At 40.3% G+C, this 23,313-nt stretch overlaps 2 protein-coding genes across 3 annotated transcripts in view; one reads left to right on the top strand and one right to left on the bottom strand.

Moving 5' to 3' along the window:
* The window catches only part of atf6 (activating transcription factor 6), a 31,730-nt gene extending 17,106 nt beyond the window's left edge, over positions 1–14,624 (top strand). Inside the window, exons 11-16 of the mRNA XM_079350436.1 lie at positions 641–736; positions 847–949; positions 1,597–1,667; positions 2,566–2,677; positions 6,267–6,351; positions 12,758–14,624. Of these exons, the coding sequence (XP_079206562.1) occupies positions 641–736; positions 847–949; positions 1,597–1,667; positions 2,566–2,677; positions 6,267–6,351; positions 12,758–12,954 (664 nt within the window). The 3' untranslated portion in view covers positions 12,955–14,624. The remainder of the gene's footprint in view (positions 1–640; positions 737–846; positions 950–1,596; positions 1,668–2,565; positions 2,678–6,266; positions 6,352–12,757) is intronic.
* A 1,328-nt stretch (positions 14,625–15,952) lies between these two features.
* Positions 15,953–23,239, bottom strand: olfml2ba (olfactomedin-like 2Ba). Of its 2 annotated transcripts, none has more exons than XM_079350203.1 (8): positions 22,614–23,239; positions 22,237–22,500; positions 21,895–22,002; positions 20,455–20,625; positions 19,280–19,508; positions 17,958–18,950; positions 17,200–17,376; positions 15,953–17,106 (listed from the first exon to the last, which is right to left on the bottom strand). In XM_079350203.1, exons 1-8 carry the CDS (start codon positions 22,764–22,766, stop codon positions 16,493–16,495), a joined length of 2,709 nt encoding a protein of 902 aa, XP_079206329.1. In that variant the 5' UTR covers positions 22,767–23,239; the 3' UTR covers positions 15,953–16,492. The 2 variants fall into 2 exon arrangements, with proteins under 2 accessions (XP_079206329.1, XP_079206330.1); XM_079350204.1 differs by having other exon boundaries at positions 22,237–22,429.
* Between the last annotated feature and the right edge of the window lie 74 nt (positions 23,240–23,313).

The raw sequence follows: 23,313 nt of genomic DNA, 5'->3' as shown, positions 1-23,313 counted from the left end.
TTATTTACGTACGCTGTCTCGCTTTAAGCAAGGCCACTTAGCCGAGGCAGTCGGAAAAGGAATCAGTACTCAAGTACTGCGAGTTGATTACGTTCCGTCACTGTCAGTCATCCATACTCAAACTGCATATCTGTGTCCCAGCTCTTCTCTGTAGCGTGTTTATGATCTACCTAAGAAGGATTGATAACAGCACGTGGATGGCATTGTTTCAGAATCCCCGCACTTCCCCTTCTCTTTTTTTTTTTTTTTTTTTTTTTTCCTGGTGCGAACATTCAGCGACTGAAGCTCTGCCGCCGCAGCACACGCGACGTATCCTGCGTTTGAATTAAACTCGTTAGTCAGCAACAACCTTCAACACATGGGAGGCATGCTTCTTTGTCTGTGTCTGTTTCTCCTTCCTGTTTCTCGGTCTGGTTTTAGATGCTTCACCTCCTTCTGAGGGCAGGCGGCCATGTTGGCTCTCAGTTTGCATTCAAAGCATATTCTCAACATGTGGAAAATATTCTTAACAGATTCTTCAGATGGTGTTCTTTTTACACCGATTTGAGGGCAACTGAAGCACCTTGTAAAGTGACCAGATTTCTCTCCTAAAGTTGTCTCGTTCGTTGCTTTATTTGAACTCCTTTCATCCGTGTTGCAGCTCTGAGGACAAGGCCCTGATGGTGGTGAAGGATCCCGTCTTCCTCAGACCACCTCCACCCTGCCAGCCTCCTATTAACAGGACCAAGTGTTTAGAGTATGTTGGAAACTTTTACATGCAACGTTTCAATAAGTACCACAAAAGAGATTTACAGAAATATCTAAAAAATATATATAAATATATATATAATATATGTTGATTGGCAGGTTGGCTCATGAGTTGAGGGGTTGGGTCCACCGTCATGAAGTGCAGCAGACCAAAACCAGGCGCATGAGTAACAGCAATCACAAACCCACTAGGACCATTCTGGTAAGTTTTTTAAATTTTTTATTTGAAACCAAATGACAAATCAAATTGGCCATGCAAAAAAAGAAAAGAAAAAAAAAGTCATGTTTAGTGTTTGCAATAAAGCTTACAAACCAAACTTGTATTTTAGGCAATTTACTTTCATTATGAATGATTTTTTCTTGGCAGAACTGAGCCTCTCTTTCACCACTGTTTCACCTCCCGTCACACCTTCCCCTTTTTCTGCCTCCCATTTTTTTTCTTCGTTGGGCTGAGTTGAATCCAGCAGCCCTGAGAAAGTAAACACAACACTTGGAGGGGGAGCTGTAGGATTAGTGCCCCCCTGCTCCTATTTTTCCGCCATTTTTTTTCAAAGTCTGTCACAGAGAGTGTAATCCAGTCAGAGCTACCGGGTTTTGTATACACCTATTCTTCACTCGACTTTAAATAGAAACCCAGAAGAGTTTATTTCTTGCCTGTATTCAGCTTGTTTATTCTTGCATGATATAAATACAGAGACTGGGATTTGTGTGTTTGTATGGAAATGTTGTGATTAAAGAGTACATTTATGTGTTACAGTCAGTCCAACAGTTGTCCTGCTCTTGCAAATCGTTTGTTAAAGTGATTTGAAAAAATATAATTGCTAATTCTCTTTTCTTTTCTCCGAACAGAAAACGCAGAATAAGGAGGCTCAGGGTGCCCAGATTGTGACGGTCCAATACACAGAAACTCCTGAGCAGAAGTGAGTGCTGTGTCTAAAACAGGGTCAACAGCTTCAAGCTCTGCTCTTACAAACAAACAACTCATATTTAACTTTAAAGCGACAGTTCTGCATTTTCTGTTTTGTTGTCCAGAGCGACAAACATACTTTTAGATCTGAGAGCAAATATACAGCAATTACTACTTGTGTGGTAAACCAGCACTGCTGTGATCTGTTTAAGAGTTGACCGAGGTGTTTATTGTCGGCAGCATCACGAAAAAAAAAAGAATGATTTAAAGCAACTGCAAACAGAGCGTCGTGGTGTGATTCACTGCTTCAGAGGTGTGTCGAAACGAACTGTAAAGAGAAAGAAACATTTTTGCTTTTTTTGGCGTTGGTTTCCTTTTCATATTTTTATCAAACGGGGGATTTATGATACGCTGTTTTTAAAGCACCTTGTACACTGCTGCAGAGATTTGGCTGTCAATAAGAAGCCTCTCTCCTGGACTGGACTGTTTCGTCTAGGTGAGACAGATGGACTCAGTAGTTCTTTGGCCACCTGTAGTTCTTACCCAGGAGCACGTCTCTGAAGTCCACAGGAAAGAAAGGGGGGAGAATCAGTTGTAGCAGGTACCCGGGGACTTACAAATATGAAAATAATACTGAGTTAAGGTAACAAACAAGCACACTTAAAAAAAGCCCAATCTCTTCTGCTCTGTGCTGATATCAAATGCATCATCAAGATGCGTTCATGGTTAAGGGACAGGTGTTACGTTTTTAGATGCACATCTGGTATTTTAATTGTGAAACTTTGATTAATAGCACTGAATCAGTTGCATTTATTTTTTGGGGGGGAAAAAAGGACATAAAATCAGACGTTCTCTTCGTTTCCAGTATGTCTCAATGTTTGCATCATTTTTCTGTTCTTCTTTCTCTAAAGGAATCCCGGCAGCGAGCTGCAGGTTTACTACGCACCTCATCACACCTACAGCGACTTCTTCGATGAGATCAACCGTCGCGGCGACACTTTCTACGTGGTGTCTTTCCGCAGGGTAAGTTAGCTCAGCTGGTCTGTGTCAGTGGTGGGACGGAGAAATAAAGGCGTGGCTAACACGGCTCCCTGCAGCTTCAAGGCTGATCAAGTTGTTTATGTCCGTCAAGTTTTTTTTCTTCCCAAATTGGTCATAAAAAGAGACAAATTGATTATTGAAAGTCTGACTGGAGTTTCATAAATGATGGGTAATAAGCCTCCTGGTCAAAAGAGACCTCTGATTTGAGGGTGGGGGACGGGATGAAACGCACGCACCCAAGTGTTTAACTGCATCTCTCAAGTTCAATTTCCCTCGTCCACTAGCAATCATAAAGACCATGTATTCAGTTGAGACCTTATGTCTCTTTGTCTCTTTTCCATTGAACATTTTCTCTTCCGGATTTTAACCCTGACCCTGTTTTAAATGTTTCCTCCTGATAGGATTAATACTTAACATAACGTTCAAAAGAGTTCAGTTCTTTGTTCTGGGCTTGTTTCTTTGATAGCTTTCATAAAAAGACACATTATTGTAGCCTCTAACCTTACACCTCTCAGTTCTTCAGTGCTAACCATCCGAAAGGAAAACCCTGTTTTAACATACTTGAACAAATATTTTTCTTCAGCACTTCTCCAGAACGCTCGGCCAAGCTTGAATCACTCTCTGTATCACACGCTAGGACGTTAAGCCCTCAAATCCTCCGAATTACCCAGAGGGGCGGGACTTTAGAGGGATGCAGTCAAAGATCAAGACCTCTTGTCACTAAGCCACTAACAAAGGTGTTGTCATGGCGACAGCAGGGACAATGGTAACAATGGTGTAACCGAGCTGAAGGCCTCTCGGGTCAAGTATCTGTCCTTCACTTTCTGACAGCTTTGTGTTGAGTTAGCGGGTAGAGTGCTCTGGTTTATCCCAAATAGAAGTCACATCGTGTGTTTAAAGGGTTAAAGAAAACTTCAAATTTAAAAATAACTGAGCGAATGAAGTTTGAGAAATGGTTCTTTTAACCTTCAGCAACATACAAATTGCTTTTCTTCATCTGAAAGAGCATACAACAACTGACAGGTAAAAAAGAGAAAAAAGAAAAAAAAATCACAACTGAAAAAATCTACAAATAGAGGGATAAAGGCTTATAACAACATTTGTTTAATTTAAAGGATAAGCCCTTTTTCTAAATTGATGAGCTGTTGGGTTTGTCAGTGTCAGAAAAAGTTCATTCTGGTGCCCTCTCTTCCACTTCTTTCCTTTTTGGGAGTGACTTTTTTTCACTGTGACCTTTTTAGTACTCACTGACTTTTTCGTCTTTTCTAAGCCGCTTTGCATTTTTTTTCCTGGCTTTGTGTGTGTGTGTGTGTGTGTGTGTGTGTGTGTGTGTGTGTGTGTGTGTGTGTGTGTGTAATAAATGATGATTTTTGCCTTTTGTCCCTCCTGCCTCGATATCATTGATCACGGTCATCACAGCCTGCTCTGGTCCTGGCCTGCAGCTGAGGTCAGTCCTTACAGGATGTTGCACTCACAGATGCACGACCACCTGTGGCTTTGTTTAAGTGTGAAATGAGATGATGGAAAACATAACAAGACCAAAATATGGAACTGCTCTTACTCTACCGTCATTTTGCGGTTTGCGCTTCAATTTCTCGTGTTGTTTCAGCACCTGTGGCTTCATTTAAGTGTGTGCGCGTTTAGGTGACGTGGTGGAAACACTGGCTGCTTTCTCTGAATAGACTGATCCAATAATGTGTGAGAAGAAAAAAATCGGCTGTTGTCATGGCAGCTGCAGCTGTTATGTCAGCATGACGAGCTCCACAGTCCCCTGATGATGAGCAGTCGTGTGAAATGGTGTTTCCTTCCCCTCTGCCATCCTCCAGACACAGTGAAGGAACCCTCTCACCTATTTTTAGGATATAATACCCACTTTGATGGTTAAGATTACATCATAAACAGGATCTCATTTAATCATTTGTTTAAAAAAAAAAAAAAACACTGGAAATGAAAGTTTTTTTTAAGATTACTTATTGGCTGATGCAACACAGTTATTTTTGCATAACTTCCATTAAACACAAAGGAAAAGCAGTCACATACAGTATATCACGTTTACTTTCTGTGATATTTTTTTACACACTGAATGCTTCATATGTCTGTTGACCTGAACATTAGGCAAAATGACTCACTCACTTCATGTAGCCAGAAACTGGAACTTCACAGAGAACCATCATCCGATCAAGAGTACATTTCTGAGATTTTTCTGAAGTAAAAAAAAAAAAGCTAATGTAAGGTTAAAACGGATTAAAAATTGTAGCTGGAATTGGTTTCCCAACCTCACATTATCTTCCCGCCTTGTCCTCCCTCAGTTTTTATTTCATCAAAGCAGGGTTTTATGTGACATAATAAAACTGCTTTTTACAATACTCGGTCTTCTCGTTGTAAAACGCAGCAGAAGCTCCTGTTTTGATAAAGACTAAAACAGGATTTCTTTCTCTGCAGAGTTTTTTTTGTTTTGTTTTGTTTTTTGTGAAAAACAGTTGCATGAGGAAAAAAGCTTTTTAAACTCAGAATAAAAGTGTCAAGAAGGTTGTCTCAGAATGGCCTTGAGAATTTTGGCTGACATAATAAATGAACTTGAGCCTGGAGAGCGCTTTGCTAGTCACACTTATCTTTTTACACACAGGTGACCGAGGCTCTACAGTCACAAAGAGCCCATCAGTATTGCATTTTCCAAACCCAAGCTTTGAACACTCAATTGTTTTCTTGTTTTATACAAGAGCAGTCAGGGTTTAATCTCAAGAGTGAGTTTGAAAGAAATGGGGTTTCTATTTCACAGGGTGGTTTCAAATGTTTCCTTTGTTCACGAAAAAAGTTCCTCATTCATTGGAACTTGTTTTCCTGATTTTCTTTTCTTCATTTTAAAATGAATGAAGTCATTTACTTGAGTTTTGTGACCCATAATTTCCTTTGTTCGTTTTAGCATTAATTGCTTTATGAAGGTTCAAATGAAAGGTTGTGGTATGTGGGCTTGATGTCATGCTTTGTTCTGGTAGTTGTTATATCCACTGGGCTTCCCCTCCAAACTTAGTGATAGATTAATTTAGCTAATCATGGCCATATTTATGTTTGGAAGACATAAGTGGATTTGCAAATAAGCCCTTCCTCTCCATGTTTCCTTCAGGGACAATGTGTTTAGATAAAACGTTCCCTTTCATTGCATGTGTTGCACAAAATGTATTTTAATAGATTTCGAAACTCAAGTCCTTCTGCTTTGTTTCTACTTTTATTTCTACTTGTTTTTAAATTCCCAATAAGAGCACAAATGAGCCGAAGTGAGAGTTGTTTTCACTGTTCACATCATGGGGTGAGGCATTAAAAAAGTCTTGATTTTGAAGAATTATCTAACTAGAAAGGCGCTCATGGAAAGCTTTGCATCACGCCAGGAACTCCAAACCCCCCAGATGACCATTGCATCATCGATAGTCTCAAATGTTTTAGTCCAGCAGACGGTCTCAGAGTTGGAAAATCGGCGCCAAATCTTGATCAACGAAACAATAAATGAATGCATTTAACCTTTTATTGTATTGTTTTTTTTTTTGATTGATGACCTCCTCTACTTTGTTTACAGGATCATCTCCTACTTCCTGCCACCAGCCACAACAAGGGAAGTCGACCCAAGATGTCTGTGGTTTTGCCAGCCATGAACATAAACGGTATGCACTACAGAACAAACACAACAGTTGAGAAGTTTGGTCATTCAACACGAAGGAACACATGAGAGCCAAGCTGGGAGCGGATTCCGAAACACGTCTCCCAACAAGAATGCATTAAATGTGGCCTCAAACACTTGTAAGGGAAACGTTTTAGGACCTAGATAGTGCACTTAATCCTTTAAAGGTGATATTGATCCTGTTTTTTTCATCCAAGATAGGATACGGTTTTCTCAAATCTACCCTCTTGGATTTAACTAACATGAAAGGTTTTTATTGGCTTTCTTTGCCAAAACGTTTCTTTGACATCTGGTGTCTTGTTAAAGAAGGTTTTTGCTCCCTCCCTCTGGGCTTGTGGAGGTTTCTGCTTTGTCCTTTAGCCTCTGATTATACTCTCTGGTGCTTTTAGCAATGCTGTTAAGTGTAAATGCAGCAACTGACCGAAACCACACACAACACAGGAAAACAAGTCAAAAGTTAACACTGACAGCAAAAACTAAATAGAGGTAGGGAGTGGTCGTGTCTTTACAACACAGTTATTCATTTATGACAATTCACTCAGACCTGAGAAGAGTTGCATAATAAATGATAATAAATCTTTTCCCAAAAAGGAGCAAATTGTTCCATTTGCTGCAGATGTCCTTTACATCTCGTAGATGTCCTTTGTAATTTTCCTCCATGCTGTTAAAGCTCGGGCTGTCCTTTTTCCATCGTCCATTTAAGAAGCAATCACTCATTTATCTGCCAGCCTTTGAAACCAAACCCATCTAAACCATTTTAACACTGATATAAATGGGATACGCTTTAGTATCTCAACATGTTGTTGGCAAACCCCTTGGACTTCCATTGGCACATCTGTTGGCGAAATAATAAAAATAATTTGTTTTCATGACTCATTTGAGCAGATGTTTTTAATTATCCCGAGTTTATGCTCGCTTTAGTCTGTGGTCCTCCAATGTGCTGGATTATGGATCAGGTCAGTCAAATTCAGGTCATCAGATATTTCAGTGGAAAGAATTCCTCTATGGCTAAACTGCAGATTTAATTATCAGGTGGAGTGATTTTCACCAAGCCGGCAAAGACAGTGAACTGACAGGAAGTCCACTCAAGAGGGATTGTGTTTATTCAAGGCGTGGGCAATTAGCAAGAAAAGCCTGTTGTTGTTGGCTCGTAACGTGGCATTTTTATCTGAAATCCTCTTGATCTCCCGTTACATCCCATTCTTGCAATTTGATTAGTGTTTCAACCAACTCGGAGAGGAGTGAGTCAGTGGAATCTGAGCCTCTTACTCAGCAAGGAAGACACGGCCATCGGGAAATAACTCCTTTTTTTTTTTTCCCCCTTGGAGGGTGGTGTTGCAGATGAAGATTGATGAAGGTAAACATTGTTCTTGGTTGGTCTTGTCAGGGAGGAATGTTAAGGTCCATGTCGCTCAGATGGCCCATTGAAATAGCAGCAAATACTGAAATCCAAGACCTCCTTTTCAGCTAATTGTGGAGATGGCCAAACAAAGGTGGCTTTCAGGGAGCGATATTGGGTCTTGAAGGATTCTTGTAAGCTCAAGCAAAGGGTCTTGGAGTTGCATGATCTGTCATGAATGTCCGCAGTTGGTCAAAAATGTGGGTTCTTCTGTGCTGTTAGCAAAAGTCTGTCTTTGAATCGACTTCATTAGCTGGACCATGTGGTATCTTTTAGAAGGGTGGGTTGACACCAGTTTTATGTTAGCACAGTTGCAGTAGCTTCAGTTTCAGAAGCAGCCATTACTAATGCCAGTAATCCTAGTTAACCTAGCAGCAAAGATCGAAGTTAAAAAACAAAACAAAAACAAGCCAAGAACAGACACTCACTGATATCAGGTCATTATTGATGATTCCTTAGATGCACAGCAACCACATAATCCTACCTCCCTCACCTCCCGCACCAGCCCCATGTGTGAGACAGATGACAGCCTTCATGTAGTGTTCCAGATTTATGTTGCCTTAGTTTGAATCCATTAATTTCAAATGTACATATTCAGCTGGGTGTGACCCTTAGCAAATCAGAAACACCGTCTTCTTTCTTGGGCCAGATTGCTGCTGCACAGTGAAGGATAATTCTTTCCAGCTCCCAGTTGCTGCTCTCCCTTTTTTGGAATACCTTCCTCCTCCAGTCACTAAATGGTTTCATCTGGAGGAGGTGGGCGAATTCAGTTAATCTCAAGTCTGTCGTGGCCAATAACTGAACATGGAAGGTAGAGACTTTGATGTAAGCCATTGTCTGTTCCTTTTCTGTCTTGCTGTGCGTCCACGGTTCAGAGGTCCTGTTAAAGTAACTCGACCTTGACGCTCTTGATTATCTCTGAAAATGGGAGCGGTTGAGCAGCAGCTCCTCATAAGGACTGAATGGAGTGTTTATTTAATGATCCCCCAAGTTTGAAAGTACCTCAATCAAGTGGAAGCGACATGTTTTTGGGGAAAGGAATGTTTTTAGGATTACATCATATACAGGTGGACCATTGGATCGACCTCGGCAGAAGCACTACAGGCTATTTTTACTTCTCTGAGATTGTACATGTACACTGAAGTTAACAGGCAGCTTTCACTGGGGTTCAGGGTAGAGTTGCACACCACTGAAGGAGTCGGGGTCAGATTTTCCTTCTCTTAACTAAATAAATATACTCACCAGTGCTCTGACAAGCAGCACACTCTTAGCAAACCAAATGTTTAACCCTTGCCAGACTTACAAAATAAATTTAAACATGTGCAACTCGTGCCCAAGGGACTTAATTCTATCCACAGCATGTACACAAAGATATTCTACCTGCATGGCTCTATGTATGTTGCCATTTAGCCCACTGCTTCATGCAGACTGAAATTCTCACAAGTATTTTACTGAAAGCAATGACAAAAATGTCGAATGCCTAACTCTTTTAGTTTCCATCTTTTTATCCTTCTTGCACCACCATGAGGTTAACTTTTCTGTTTTGAGATCTATGGGGCGCATTGCAGTGAAATGTAGCTGTGTTATCAAGATTGTAAACACATCCTGTTATTTCCGTGTAGTACTTCTAATTTTTCAATACATTCTGAACTTTTTTTTGTCACCATACTGAAGGTACAAAAAAACATATTGGCTTCTCTCTTGGTTATTTAAGTTCACAGTACGATAGAAGTTGTTCCACCACTGATCCGCCATTGAAGGTAGTGACAGTTGCGTAATGACGGCTGTCCGTCTGTAAGCGGCTTTAGTCTTTGCGATACCTGTGACATTCTAAATAGCAACTTGCTCATTTAAAATATGTTGAGGATATGTAAACGTTACTGAATATATGATGGATTATAAGGTTATGATGTCAACACTAAAGTAATCCAGTGCAATACTTCAAGACTTCCATTTCTTTTATCAACCCTTATCAAGCCTTTTAATTACAATTGTATTCAATTTAACTTAATTTGTTGACAGTTAACTTTACTTTGTAAATGTAGGGCAACAGTTTAAGTAGCAGAAAGCCAGCAGTAAGAGTAAATTAGATGGATAATGCAGGTGTATTGTTACTGTTCTAATGAATACAAAAGAAGCTCTCCTCTAAACTTGCCTTCAGTGTTTGTTCAGTGCTGTTAAAATCTTGCCATCATTCGCTCTCAGGTCACCTCAGATGCACCTCTGCCAGACTTGAGAGTTTTATCAGCACACACCAGCTCAGTGTGTCGCTGACACACTCTGGAAGGTCTCCAGATGGCACTAGTAAAAGGGGGAAGGGGATCATGTAAGAGCAGGATGGTAGATTTGGCAGCTTCTTCAAAGAGCTCCTGTTTGAAGTTTGGCTTGGTGGCTGTGTGTGCGTTTCCTGTTCGAGTGTTCGGGCTCCTCCAACAGTTGGCTGAGTAGAATAAAGACATTGAGGTCATTTAGTGAACAGGATTTGTGAAAAGTGCAGGGAAATAAATGTTTGCCATCAATTACAATAATGATTAGGGTAGTGGCCCACTGATTACATTATCATAATGATGATGATGTCACCGTTGGGCACATACAAAATAATTAAGGGATGTTGTAATGTAATCTTGCTTGGGGAGTAACAGAATACACAGTCACCAAATAAAGAGGCCACTATGTAAGTCTGCATTAAAGCTCCTGTGAGTTTTTTTGCGCTGCATGTTGACAAAGCAGTATGTCGAGTGTCTTTGCTGAACTCGTCCTGCACATCCTGCTTTATTTTAACAGCTGACTCTGTGTACATTTTCGAAAATGTATTAAGAAAAGATTCGTCTGTGGCGTGGTGTTAATGGTCTTATCTGACACCTACCCGGTGGCAGCGGCAACAGCCATTAAAAACATTTATTCTAAAAGTAATCCATCTCGTTGCTGATGACCTTTGTTTGATTTTGTAGGTCATATAAAGGCTTTAGTTTTCATTTTAGGCTATTTCATAACGTGTGAAAAACTCCTCACTGGAGCTTTAATTCATCTTTTTTTTTTAAAGTTTCAATACACTCCTAATTTATCTCTGTTTGGGTCGCCAACAATTCTTGAGGCAAGTCGAGGAGTAAATTTTTTGGCTGTAATATAAATCACGTTTTTCTCTGTACTTGTTAAAGTCAAGACAATCTGAATAAATACTTGCAGAAACCAAGCGTTTCTTAGTCAAATAAAAAGTTATTTACTCAATGAAAAACACAACTTAAAAAGTACTAAAACACTCCTGCATGTATACATATATTTTAGGATTTTACTACCCACAATATCAGCCTCCTGTCCACAGCTGGATCTGTTCTCAGTTATTACAGCAACCCTGTCAATGAGCTCGTATTTTGTTCCTCCATGTGCCTTTCTGATGAATTTCTATTTATTGTTGAGTTGAAATAAGCTGAGTCATAGTCATGTCATAGCAGATTACTTTTTGAACTAAACAGAATCCTTAGGCTTGATTTCGCGACAATGACAGGTCCTTGAATCACGGGGAAAAATGAGTAGTGATATCATGGAGCTTTATGTAGATACACAGAGAATATTTTCCAGCTTGACTTCATATAGAAGGGAAATATGAGAGCGTGAGAACGCATACAATTCATCACCAAGGATGATTTCCAGAGATGTCTGTTTAAACACTGAAGCCAGTTTGAGTGCAGGTGTAAAAGAGGAAGTTCAGCAGAAGATGAAGTCATTCTCTGCCTTGTGTCTTTGATCCATTTGATGATGTGAACGCACGTGGAGTCTTCCGGCTGCAGAGAAGGCTATTCTATTCTTACAGCATCGTCTGATAAGCTCTCTCTGCTGCGAAAGCAAACATCTGATGGGATCTGCAGAGGCAGAAGAAGCTGATGTCTTGCACAGGTGCTTGGGGAAAAAAAACCAAACTGCAGCTTTTAAACAACTCGCAGTGCTCTCAGGCGTTTTAAAGACACGTACAGCCGGGTCATATAGAAATGCACTTGCTTTGTGAGACTTGTGTGCTCCATCATGGAGGGCATTGTTGTCGTTTTGATGCTCTCTGACAAACAAAGGAAGCGAAATGGGTTTTTCCCATCACTGTAAATGCAGAAGGGATCGCTCAATGTTTCATTATGATAGTTCATTCTAGCGTAGAGGAATCTTAAGTTAGTCCACTTTATAGGGTGTTTTCCCCCTCCAGGGACAAACAAAGTTAGGCTGCCGGAGACCATAAACCAAGTCCAAAATCTTTTTCCAAACATAAATGTCCCGAGATAAAGCCAGTGTAATTATTTTTGTAGGTCAAATGTACAAAGGCTGACTTTGTCAAACAGTTTTCCCCTCTGATAATCAACATCCGTTTATCTTCCCGCTGTACGCCATCTGCAGTGTTGCAGTCTCGCGTCTTCTTCTTTTTTTTCAAACACAAAACCCCGACTCATCAATATTGATCACATTCTGTCCTACACTCTTGCCAAAATGTCCCCTCTATCTGATCAGAAGACGCCTGAAGGATCCTGACTCATGTTTAGTGATTTCTTTGTCTCCTTCTCTCTCCCACACTTTCGCCAGTTGTGTCCTTTTGTCCCCTCACTTTGCATGCTCCACTGTTGTTTGGAGCCGTTTTGTTTATCTCCAGGATGGAGAAATCCAATGAGTGACTCACCTCTGGACTCCATCTGTTATCCTGCCTCCACTCGAACCCACTGCGGTTTTCAGGCCCCCAACTGCCTCCAACAATACTCCTTCTATGTTCCCAAAATACCCCAGTATCGTCTTTATTCTGCAACAGTTCAGACAAAATAATAATCCAGTAATATTGACAATAAAGACTGGAGATTCTGGAGAACACTATTGGTGTTGAGTTAATTATATGTATTTACTATCATGTCCATCTACTGATGAGAGTAAAGAAACAAATGACTACACCTCCTTCATCCATGCATTTATTGCTACACTGACAACTGACGAGCTTCTGCTTTCTTTCCCACCGTTACAGACAGCATCATAAGAGACAAAGACTACGAGGTGATGATGCAGATCGACTGTGAAGTAACGAACACCAGGATCCTCCACATCAGGTCTTCAACCATCCCGCCTTTGCTGCGGGTCAACAACACAGACACATTTTACCCGAACTCTCCTACTGACAACCAGGCTGCGCCTCCTGTCGGCGTGCTAATGGGGTCTGCTTAAGATCACGAACGGCACATGATTCTTTAGAAGAAAAAAACAACAAAACAAAGACAAACAGAACACGAGACCTCATTTAAGTTTTGTTTGTGTATTTTAAATTTGGAGTACTACCACTGGCTTTTTTAAAAAAATTATTATTGTGGTTAAGGGTTGATTCGAAACTTTGTCATTAAAACACAAATGAAAGTCAAATTGTCTGCGCCACTTAGCCACATTCCTTATTTGGGACTAATGTACAGAGGTATTCTGTAACAGAGTCCTAGCAGATGATAGCTCCTTGTGTGGCAACATTGACTTCTCTCTGTAACCCAAGACGGCATGCATAAGGGTAATTGCTTAGCTGTAGGGTGCCAAGCATTGAACCCAAAATCACCTCTTCATAACAAAAATACTTTACGTAAGACTAGCTCTTCTCAGTCTGCTCTTTTTTGGTTCTAACTTTTGGGACAAGCGTCAGAGCCAGAGATAATTCCTTCAGTTCAGGGAGCTTGAACTGAAGGCAGAGTAAAACATTTTGGATTTTGATGTTTAATAACACAGCCGTCTGTGTTTGTGTCTTCATTTGAATATGGCGCAATAATTAAAAAAAAATATATATATGAATTAGTTATCTAGAGCAGCGAAAGAGGTGTTCATTAATCTCAGGAAGTCAGGGGAGACACAAAAGCTAGCAGGCTAACCACTATGTTGTCGTTTGTTTTGTTCAGCTTTCAGGTGCTTAGTTTATAGCAATTTGATGAAGAATTTCTGTTTATTTTTGTTTTTGGGGGGGTTCTTTGCACTGTGCTTCTCTTATATTCATGAATATATTCAGACACTTCCCCTATTTATTTGTTATAATAATTTACAACAATGCAAACTTCTGTGGTTTGAGGCAATTCCCTCATTTCTATTGTTTAATTAAGTTTTCTTTGTGCGTTTCTTTTTAAACTTTTTTTAATAAATGGTGGATTGGCGTGAAAACCTTTTAAATGTTAGTATCGGGAGACTTCTTTAATGTTGGGTTCCCTGGTTGGATATCCTGAGATTTCATCCCTTGAAAAAAAAAAAAAAAAAAAAAAGTTTCTTCATCAATGCCAATGTCACCCCCCTCATCAGACGAGCAAAAGAAGCTTAACAACTTTTAACAACTTCTAAATTCAAGTTGGAGTTCTGACTTCTCCGTCCTGAGCAGAATTGCACTTTTTCACGTGGTGCACTGATGGCTATATTGAAAAATAGTGCGTTATATAAAGTTGCACTATGAATTCAAACTCTGGGGTGATCAGCTCTGGCTTTGAAGGCCTTACATTGATGTGTCTTTAACCTTGCAATTAGGCGTAGAGATTGTATTTTTCATAAATTATACATCAGAATAACTCGTAAAAGATTGTTCCATCACTATCCCGAAAGTGTATTTCTTTTACAGGACTGCACAGATTATGCTTTGGCTCAAAGGATGTCCAGAAAAATATTTCTGAAAATAACATGCCTATTGCTTTAGTTTTCTTTCGCAAAGCTGTCATGGTTTTTTTTCCCCCTTCGGTTTCTAAGAATATCTAGTTTATCCTCCCCATTGTTTTTGCTGCCATTCAACATTACTTGGGGACAAAGATAGATTTATTGTGAGGTTTTGTTTTTCTGTATTTTGCTATGTAAAAATACCAAAATAAACACTGGATTTTGTTTTACATGTTTGTGTGCATCTTTTGGGCTGTTAAAGGAAAAACACTAGTTTACTTTCCTTTTTTTGTTCAGTAGATCTGTGTGTTTTCTTTTACCATGACTCATATTTTAGCCAGTAACAAACCTCAAAAATTCTGCTTTGTAGATCTTAAATGATGTTTTTTCCGCACTTAATGGGCCTGGGGCTGGTTTCAGAAAGCAGGTTGAGCAAACTATCAGTCCAACCCTGAGATCGTAGCTGATTTACCCTCAGGTGTGAAACACTTGAGTTTTCAGTTCCAGATCAGCAGAATTGAGGTGGTTAGATCTACTCTTAGGTTCACTCGGTGTCCAGCGCTGTGTACTATGAGGATAAAAAGTCAACAATAATGGAGCCCCGATACTATGCATCACCATGGCAACAGGTGACAAAAAAGATATCCTCATACTTTAACCTTCTCTAAATATAGCCTACATCTTCATCGGGACATACAGTGAATGTGCGCGGTTTTTATGAGGAAAAAAGTACTGCTTGCATCAGAGCGTATCATACAAATCTTAATTTCTATAGCCTATGGGTCTCTTTAATAACAATTATAATATCGCAAAATGGTGGAATGGTATTCAACCTAAAATGTATTTTCCCTAAGAGGTGTATGGACATATTAAAGAAAGTGAACTTCATTCAGTGTCTATTTGAATGCGTGTTAGGTCAAGTCATACCTCTTTATCCTCAACATAATGCTGGCGTCACACACATAGGCTAAATGTTTTCTCACCTTTATCTTTTTCAGATTTGTACTTAGCCCTAATTAAACTAACACCTCCCGACGTACAGTACATGTAGGCTCATATTCCCTGCTGAGTAATGCAGCCCCTTTATCTCGAGGCCCCGCGACTAAAACATGCCATGTTCGACAAACTAGTTTGTTTTATACGCTATAGTAGGCTACATCCTATATAATATTAAAACAAACTGGATTTTTATTCAGACCAACTGTGAATCTTTACCAACACTGCGTGATACGGACCGAATGAAAGAATGAGGAGATGACACATTGTTCCTGGCTCTGAATGAGGGAGGAGACGGGGAGCAACTCGAGGTTCATTTATGAAAACTTGCTCCCGACCAGGTTAGGTTCACAGACTCAGGTACTATAGAAACTGACTCAGTGCTAAAGCAATCTCTGGAACAGACCTGAGTTCTCCTTCTTACTCAGGTTTGAGTGACCTCACCTGCTGAAATAGAAAACAGAGAGTTTCCTTAACTGAGGGCTAACAGCCTGCTTACTAAAACGGGCCCCTGGTCCTCTATCCCTGCATTCTAACCCATTACCCAAACAAATACAAAATGTTCTGTAAGCATTTCCGACTTTATTATAGCTTCATCAGAACAGTCTGCTATGGAGGAATTAAGTGCTTTCACAAGACAAAAGTCAACAGTAATATTTTTGATATCACCTCTAAGAAAACCTGTGGTATATGATGTAGATAAAAAAAAAAAACTAATACAAAATAAGGTGTAAAAAAACAGAGAATGTACTCACAAAAATGATTTGGCGACATGTTTAAAGAGTACCTTTCAAGAACTTGGTTCTGTTATACGTTGTGAAACTGATGAAGCTTTTTTTTTTTCTAGACTGATTTAACCAGGAAGGCCTTTTTTTGTTTTGTCAGTATAACAATATATACAGTACATCATAACAGAGGAATCAGGCTCATCTCCAATTTGTTTTTAAAACTTCAGAACATTTTCTTACAAAACAAAAGATTTTAGTCATACCGAAATACATTTATACATTTGGCCCTCCTTTGTCCCCACACTGATGGCCATGTGGACTGATCTACAATCCAGCCAAACCATAGTCTTTAAAAAAACTACTTCAAACCCTCCCTAAGGGTCTACTAAAGCAAACTTAATGTCATACGTGACTTGGTGTCCGTTGTCCCATGCATATAACACCCCCTCTTTGGGATTGTAGTCTATCTGTGTGGTGTAGGTGTAGTTGTTGGTGAAAGGCATTCTGGGAATCATTTGAGTGTTTGTGTGTGTGTCGAATGCGTATTCCAGGTTGGCCTCCTTCTTGTTGTGGCTGTCGACAGCGTACAGGACTCCGCACACAATGAAACAGTTTCCATAGTGGTTTCTCCTGAGCCCGGTTCTCCAGGTGGTCTCCTTCTGCATGCTGAGGTCTGAAGGGTTCAGTTGACTCAGAACAACCACTTCCTGTAAGAAGCCCTCGTCATCGAGCGCCGGGTAGATGATCCACAGCCCACTCTCGTCCACAGCAAAGTCAACATCTGATTGGCTACGCCATTCCCATGGCACCGACGACTCCTCAATTAGAGCATCATGCAACATGGTCCAGGCGGCCACGTAACGTAGGCGCAGGTCAAACTTGATGATATCTCTTGAGAAGGCACGGTTGTAGTAAAAAGCTCCATTGTAGACCACATGGCCTGTGCCGATCCAGTTGTAAGGAAGCTTGTATGAGTTTGTAAATCTGCCTGGGAAGGGTAAAGAGAAGTATCTGGTTAAACAAAGCAAAAGGAAACACAACTTATAATTAACTAGAACCTCAACTATTGGCTCTTGCTTACCTCCTTTGAAGACCTCCAGGTCTCTGAACTCCAGGAGGTTATTCCCATAATAGAAGTTTGTTACGTAGATTTTGTTATCGTCAGACTTTGGATCCTTCATCCATGCTCCTTCGCTCTTGCCATAGGTATTGTGAGTCACTGGCTGTGAGATTGTTGCCAACGTGTCCTTACACTCGCCTTAAAGAAAGTCAGAGAGCCATGGGTGAGGATTAAGATTTTAAAGAGTTTAAAATCATCCAGACCTACTTCAAAAAGTCTTACAATAAACAAAGGCTTTTGTTTTAACCAGCTTAAATCACAGACAGAGTTAAGTTTACCACAAAGTACACAAAACTTCAAAGATTCATGGAAAATCAATTTAATATTTTCTAAATGACGTCATTGAATAGAATATGAAAAGTGACCTTAAATTAAAAAGTTAACTTACATTAAAAAAGTGAACTTATATGGCCACTCTAGTCTATCAAGTAGTTTCTAAAGCTAATTTAACTTTAAAAATTCACAGTATATCAGCTTTGACTGTAAGCTCCTGAAATGATATGCTATGGTGTTTTCTTGGTCTGTTATTTGGCCCTTCGAGAAATATGTCAACTATTTGACAAGCATAGCATTAAATACGTTTCTGGTCCCCAGAGGAGGAAGTGTGCCTGCTTTGCTAATATGTGAATCGTTACATCTCCACTATCCACTGTCCTATCTAAATAAAGGCAAAAAGCTCTAAAAAAAATCTTTGATTTAAAAAAAAGAACTCTACTCACCAGTTTTTCTTGTAAATTCCTCCTGCCTCTGCATTGCTTCGCCTAACTCCCGGTGTCCTTCCACAATGTGTTCCTCATCCCAGCTTATCTTGTATTTCCGTTTGCCTTGTACACCCTTCCTTGTAGTAGTGGTTGTGGTGGTAGTGGTGGTTGTTGTTGTGGTAGTTGCAGCTATATTAGAGGTAGTCTCAGGTGTGGTGAAAGGCAGAGAAACATGTGGCAAAGTGGTAATCAGTCTCTGGGTGGTTGGAGGCAGAGTCCAGCGAGGAGAGAGGGTAGATTTAATTCCTAAGTCTGGTGTTGTGGCAGCAGCCTGGGTGGAAGCAGCTGTGGTGGAAGCTGTTGTGGTCAGGGCAGCTTGTGTTGGGATTCTCATAGTGGAAGTCAGGCGTGTAGTTGAAGCTTCTGTGGCAGGGCTGGGTGCAAATGTGCTTGAATAAGAGGCAGTTGTGCTTGGATTAATCTGCATGATGGCTTTCATCTCTAATGTAGAGGTTGCCATGCCAGTGGTTGGTGTATTTATAGATGTCAAATGTCCTAGTATTTTCTCTGATGTTTTATTTACAGAGGGCTCGGTTGTGTTAAGTGTAGTTTCGGTTGTTTCCTTGGAAGTGACTCTTACAGGTGTGCCGGTTGATTCGGCCATCAAAGGAATTGGAAACTTTGAGGATCCAGTCGAGACACTTTGAGTAGTCAGAGGTGAAGTTTCTGTGGTGGTAAGGCCTAATGTGTCACTCTGAACATCTTTAGACACATCAGCTGATTGGATTTCTATGTCACTGATGAAGTCATTGTTTGAGGCGGCCTCATTTATTTTCAGTTCTGTGGATTTGCTGCTGGTCTTCATGGAAGTGTGGGATGGACCTGTTTTCTTCAGTCGAGGTGATCTTGGTCCTGCACCCTGCCTGGGGAGAGTTGCTCTGTGCTGAAGAAGACTTTCCTCGATGAAGAGGTTAATTGGGCCATCTCCACTGAATCCATGATACTCAAAAACTAAAAAATAGAAATAGAATATTTGAGTCATTGAATTAAAGTTATCAATTGGAATTTAACCTTCCATTCATCCAAACCGATTCCTACTCATTTTACCCACTGAAATATTTGGAGCATCTGAGAGAACAGTAAGCAGATGTTCCAGACGTGCAGCTCAGATAAGCATCGAGTGCCTTTCTTTCCATCCACCTCTGAAAATTAACCTGAGGTGATTTTCCATCCAAACCACTTATCCTCTTCCATTCTAAGTCAAGTGAGGGTTAATAAGGAAAAAGCTGAAGGTCTACTTTCAAAGCAAAGCGGTGAGGTGGATGATCTTTTGAACTTACAGTTCTCTCCAGGTTCCCCGTCATCTGCCACCATCGGATCTGGCTCGGATTTATAAAAAGTCATCCCTCTGATGATCATTCCATTGGGGCCAGTCTTCGACACTTGAGCAGTCTCCTTGTTAGCCACATTTTTCATAGTCACCTGAGGTCTGACCTCAATGATCTGAGCAGAACCATCTGTCTTTGGGAAAGATGGATTTTCCTCAATAAACTTCTCTTCATACTTTCCCTATCGGGGGACAGAATGGGTTTAAGTGTCATATGACAATGTGAAAGCCATTTCAGATTAACATTCTTCCCTCTAATTTGGAAAATGACAGAGAAACCTGACAGTCACATGATTTTTTTTTTAACACTATTGTGTTTTATTTCCATATGTTTCTTGACTGCATGTAATGACTTCAGGAGCAACAAACAGACAAGCTGTAAATTATTAAATTCTCCTTTTGGGCATAGAGATAGGACAGTTGATAAGTCAGAAATAAGAGAAATGAATAGTTGAAAGGAGCCACAGGATGGATTCCAGGCCACATGGGGTACACACACAAACCACCAATTTAAAGCTCCAGTAACAAACTTTTTGGTGCTGCTTTGTGGACAAAGCAATACCTCTTATGGATTAGCCTATTTCATCATGTAAATATGAAAGTAGTGTTTTCTGATGAAAACAATCTTTGTTGCTTACTTTTAGCCTTTAAATGTAGAACTCACTGCAATTTGAGTAAATTTAAAACAAAGGCTGTTTCTGCATAATGCTGAACATGCCATCTGACAGCAGCAGTTACACGCATTACAAATTACTACAAAGAAATCATTACAATTGTCACTTTGCTTGCTAAATTCCTTACTCTCCTCCCAACATTTAATGTCACTTCAGCTGTCCAATCCAATAAGGCCTGAAAAAGATATAATAATTTAATAATTTGAAAAAAAAAAATGTGGATAACATTTTTTTTTTTTTTTTGCAACTTTAGCATCCTCTTGTCTCAGAGGAAATCGTCTCGCAATGTGACCATATTGATGGGTTTAGCACAAAGAAATACCTGAAAGCCGCATCAAGACTACACTTTCATTAATCTGTTATTCTAATGTGTAATTATAGTACAATATATAGTGCACAAGTCTCTTCTGCATCTTTTAACCTTGTGATATCAGTGTTAAGATTTCACACTAACCTCTGGGTTTTGATACACTGCGGCCCCACTGACCCCGTCGACCTCTCTGACTCCTTTGTTGTCCTGATGCCGGTTGGATGAAGGGGTGAGTGGCCGTTCTGTTCCATCTACCTTGATCCGAGGGCTGTCCTGGGGCTTTACCTCATCCATGGTTTTGTTCAAAGACACCACCTTCATTCAATAATGGACAAAATCAAGAGTGTTTAAACATTGAAGTGCAGTTACTGAAGTCTGGAATCATTAATATTTCTTTTTACAGCATTAGGCCTTGTAAGTTGGCGCAATTAAGTTATGAAAGTGTGACAATAAGACAGCATGCCTTAGAGCAGGATCCTGAAACTGAAGCAGCTCAATCAAATGCTTCCATATTTTTTACAGTTTTTATTTTCCAACATTTAAATATCTCCTACTGATAAAAGTTTCACTGCACTTGATTCTTTTTTAACTAAAAGTGACATCACAGGACTTTGTTTCTTTAAAGTGGCTTCTAATGAATCATACATGAATCATACCAGGACAGAGAGAGACACAGCTGAAAGTAATATAATTAATAAGAGCAACTCTGATTCACCCCTACATTTCATAAACTTGGCATGCCAAAACAAGTCTGTGGAAGCAGATCTGTACATCACATCAGGTGGTAATTCATGTTGAACGTGACATCATTTGAAGTGTTTCCCTTGTGCCACCAATCAGTGTAACTCAACATATCAATGTCCAATTTACCCACTCACTCTGCACCCACTGGGAGAAACAAATGCAAACATTTTTGGGGGCAGTAAAGGATAATATTTCAACCTCATAACTGTTGTGAGGTGAGCCAGCATTAGTTTGCTGCTTTTCTCCAATTTCTTCTTCAAATCCCTGCTCTCCCTGTTTTTTTTAGCATTAACGGGTGTTAGTAGATTTTTAGACTTCTGTCTGTCAGAACATGTTTGTTGTCGCACCTGTTTGGTTGGAAAAAGTCATGATGTCTGCACAGTGCATTTCACTTGAAATTTGACTTTGACTTAATTTCAAGTATAACAAATTCACTGTTATAATATCTGCCATCTTTTTTTCTTCTCTACTGCAATGTCTCAACTAAATAATACACTTCTTAAAGAAAACACTTTTAGACTTTATGTCATTGAATTTCAACTTCAATTTCAATTTGAATAAAAATCCTCATTTTTATCACTTAATAAACTTTTGTTCTGTATTTTTATCCTTTGATTTTGGTGAATAGTTTTACTGTAACAATAAAGGGGAAAAAAAATATGGAGTTTGCCTTCTCCAAAACTATTAACAGTTCCATGTGTGATAGAAAGCTTGTGATGGAAAGCACCATTAAATCTGAAAACCACTGCAGCTTTCATTGTCAAAACCACCAATGTGAGCTTTGGGTTCACCAATATATTCTCTAATCTTTGCAAACCTAAAATGACGTTTTCAGTGTACCTTTTCAATGTTTTCCACACGACCAAGGAGCTTGGTGGTAATGGAGTGCAGCTTGAGTAGATCCATGCCATAGAAAGAGCCCTCCAGCAGCTCGAGGATGGTGTTCAGCTGAAAAGATCAAGTGGATTCCGTCAAAAGGGTTTGGCCAATTCAGGACATGCCATGCGTAATATTCGGTCTTGCACCTGACCATCCGAACCCAGGGTCCCTTTTAATTAACTACATTTAACCCTGCCTTCTCCTGAATTTCATCAAACGTCGTAGCTGGAATAATCCAGGAGAAATCGACATGCGAGCATATCAGGGTGACTTGTTGAAAAACGGACTGGAAGAAATCTTCACCTTGACATTCTCTTTCCCAGCTTCCCTAAGTTTTTGCAGCCTGAACTCCCCCTCGCACGGGTTGACTGCTGACGGAGGAGCAATGCAGGCACACTTGCACTCAGGTCCGGATGAGATGGTCTCCACGGTGTAGAAGTCCTGCGCAGCGGCGCTCCCTTCTTCTATCCGCTTGCAGGCGCTCCTGCTCAGGGGTCTGACAACACATTTACAGCGACAGTCAGAGCCTTCCGATAGGGCTTTCACTTTGTCATAATCACCCAGCAGCTAAAAAGAGAAGAGGACGAATGTATTTTTCCACCATGCTCAATCAGAAACTTTCACATTTTTACGCACAGAAATGTAACAATAAGACATAAAGATGGTATTGATCGTCCTACCTTAGAGAGGATGCTCTCCCGATCATCTTTTTCCTCCTGCTCTGCGCTGACCTCATACTGTGACAAGGGATCTTCACCCCCGGCCACTGGCGCCGCAGAGCCCCGTGGAAGAAGCGCACAGCACACCACGATGACGGCGTATAATTTACACATGATGAGGCAAACAGCGCAGCGAATAAAGAAATAATCTACAATTACTTTAGCAGGCACAGCCTGTAACTAAATAAACTATCTGCCAAAAACAATGGCATATCCAGTTTCTGGCTCCAGATTAAAAGAAATACATCCAGAAATGTGTCATGAGATAGGTCAAACGCGGCGTCATCTTTTTCATTGTCCCTGATAACGCGGGATCATTCAGAGAGTGAAGAAAGTCTGCACTCTGCAAGAGAGCAGCCGGTATCTGCTGCTGCAGCGCTGACAGGAGGCGGACCTGACCTCACGAAAGGAGGAGTTGAGCTGCTTCAGAAGACTTCAACAAGACGTGAGCCACAATTGTTGTTGATCTGAAGTTAAATAGTCCTAGCCTTAGTTTAATCAGGAATTATCCATAAAATTCAACATGCTGATTATTGTTTAAATTTGCTGGTAACTTACCAAGCAGCTGCCTGTTGAATGTTGGCAGGCTGACTTGACGCTTCTCTGTTTCACCTGTGCTTTTGCTTCCACCTAGTGGCAGCAGTGAGAACTACACGGACAA

The sequence above is a fragment of the Symphodus melops genome (assembly GCF_947650265.1).
Source record: "Symphodus melops genome assembly, chromosome: 8".
Lineage (NCBI taxonomy): Eukaryota > Metazoa > Chordata > Actinopteri > Labriformes > Labridae > Symphodus > Symphodus melops.
Note: the sequence above shows the minus strand (reverse complement) of the source record. Positions and strands in the feature narration are given on the sequence as shown.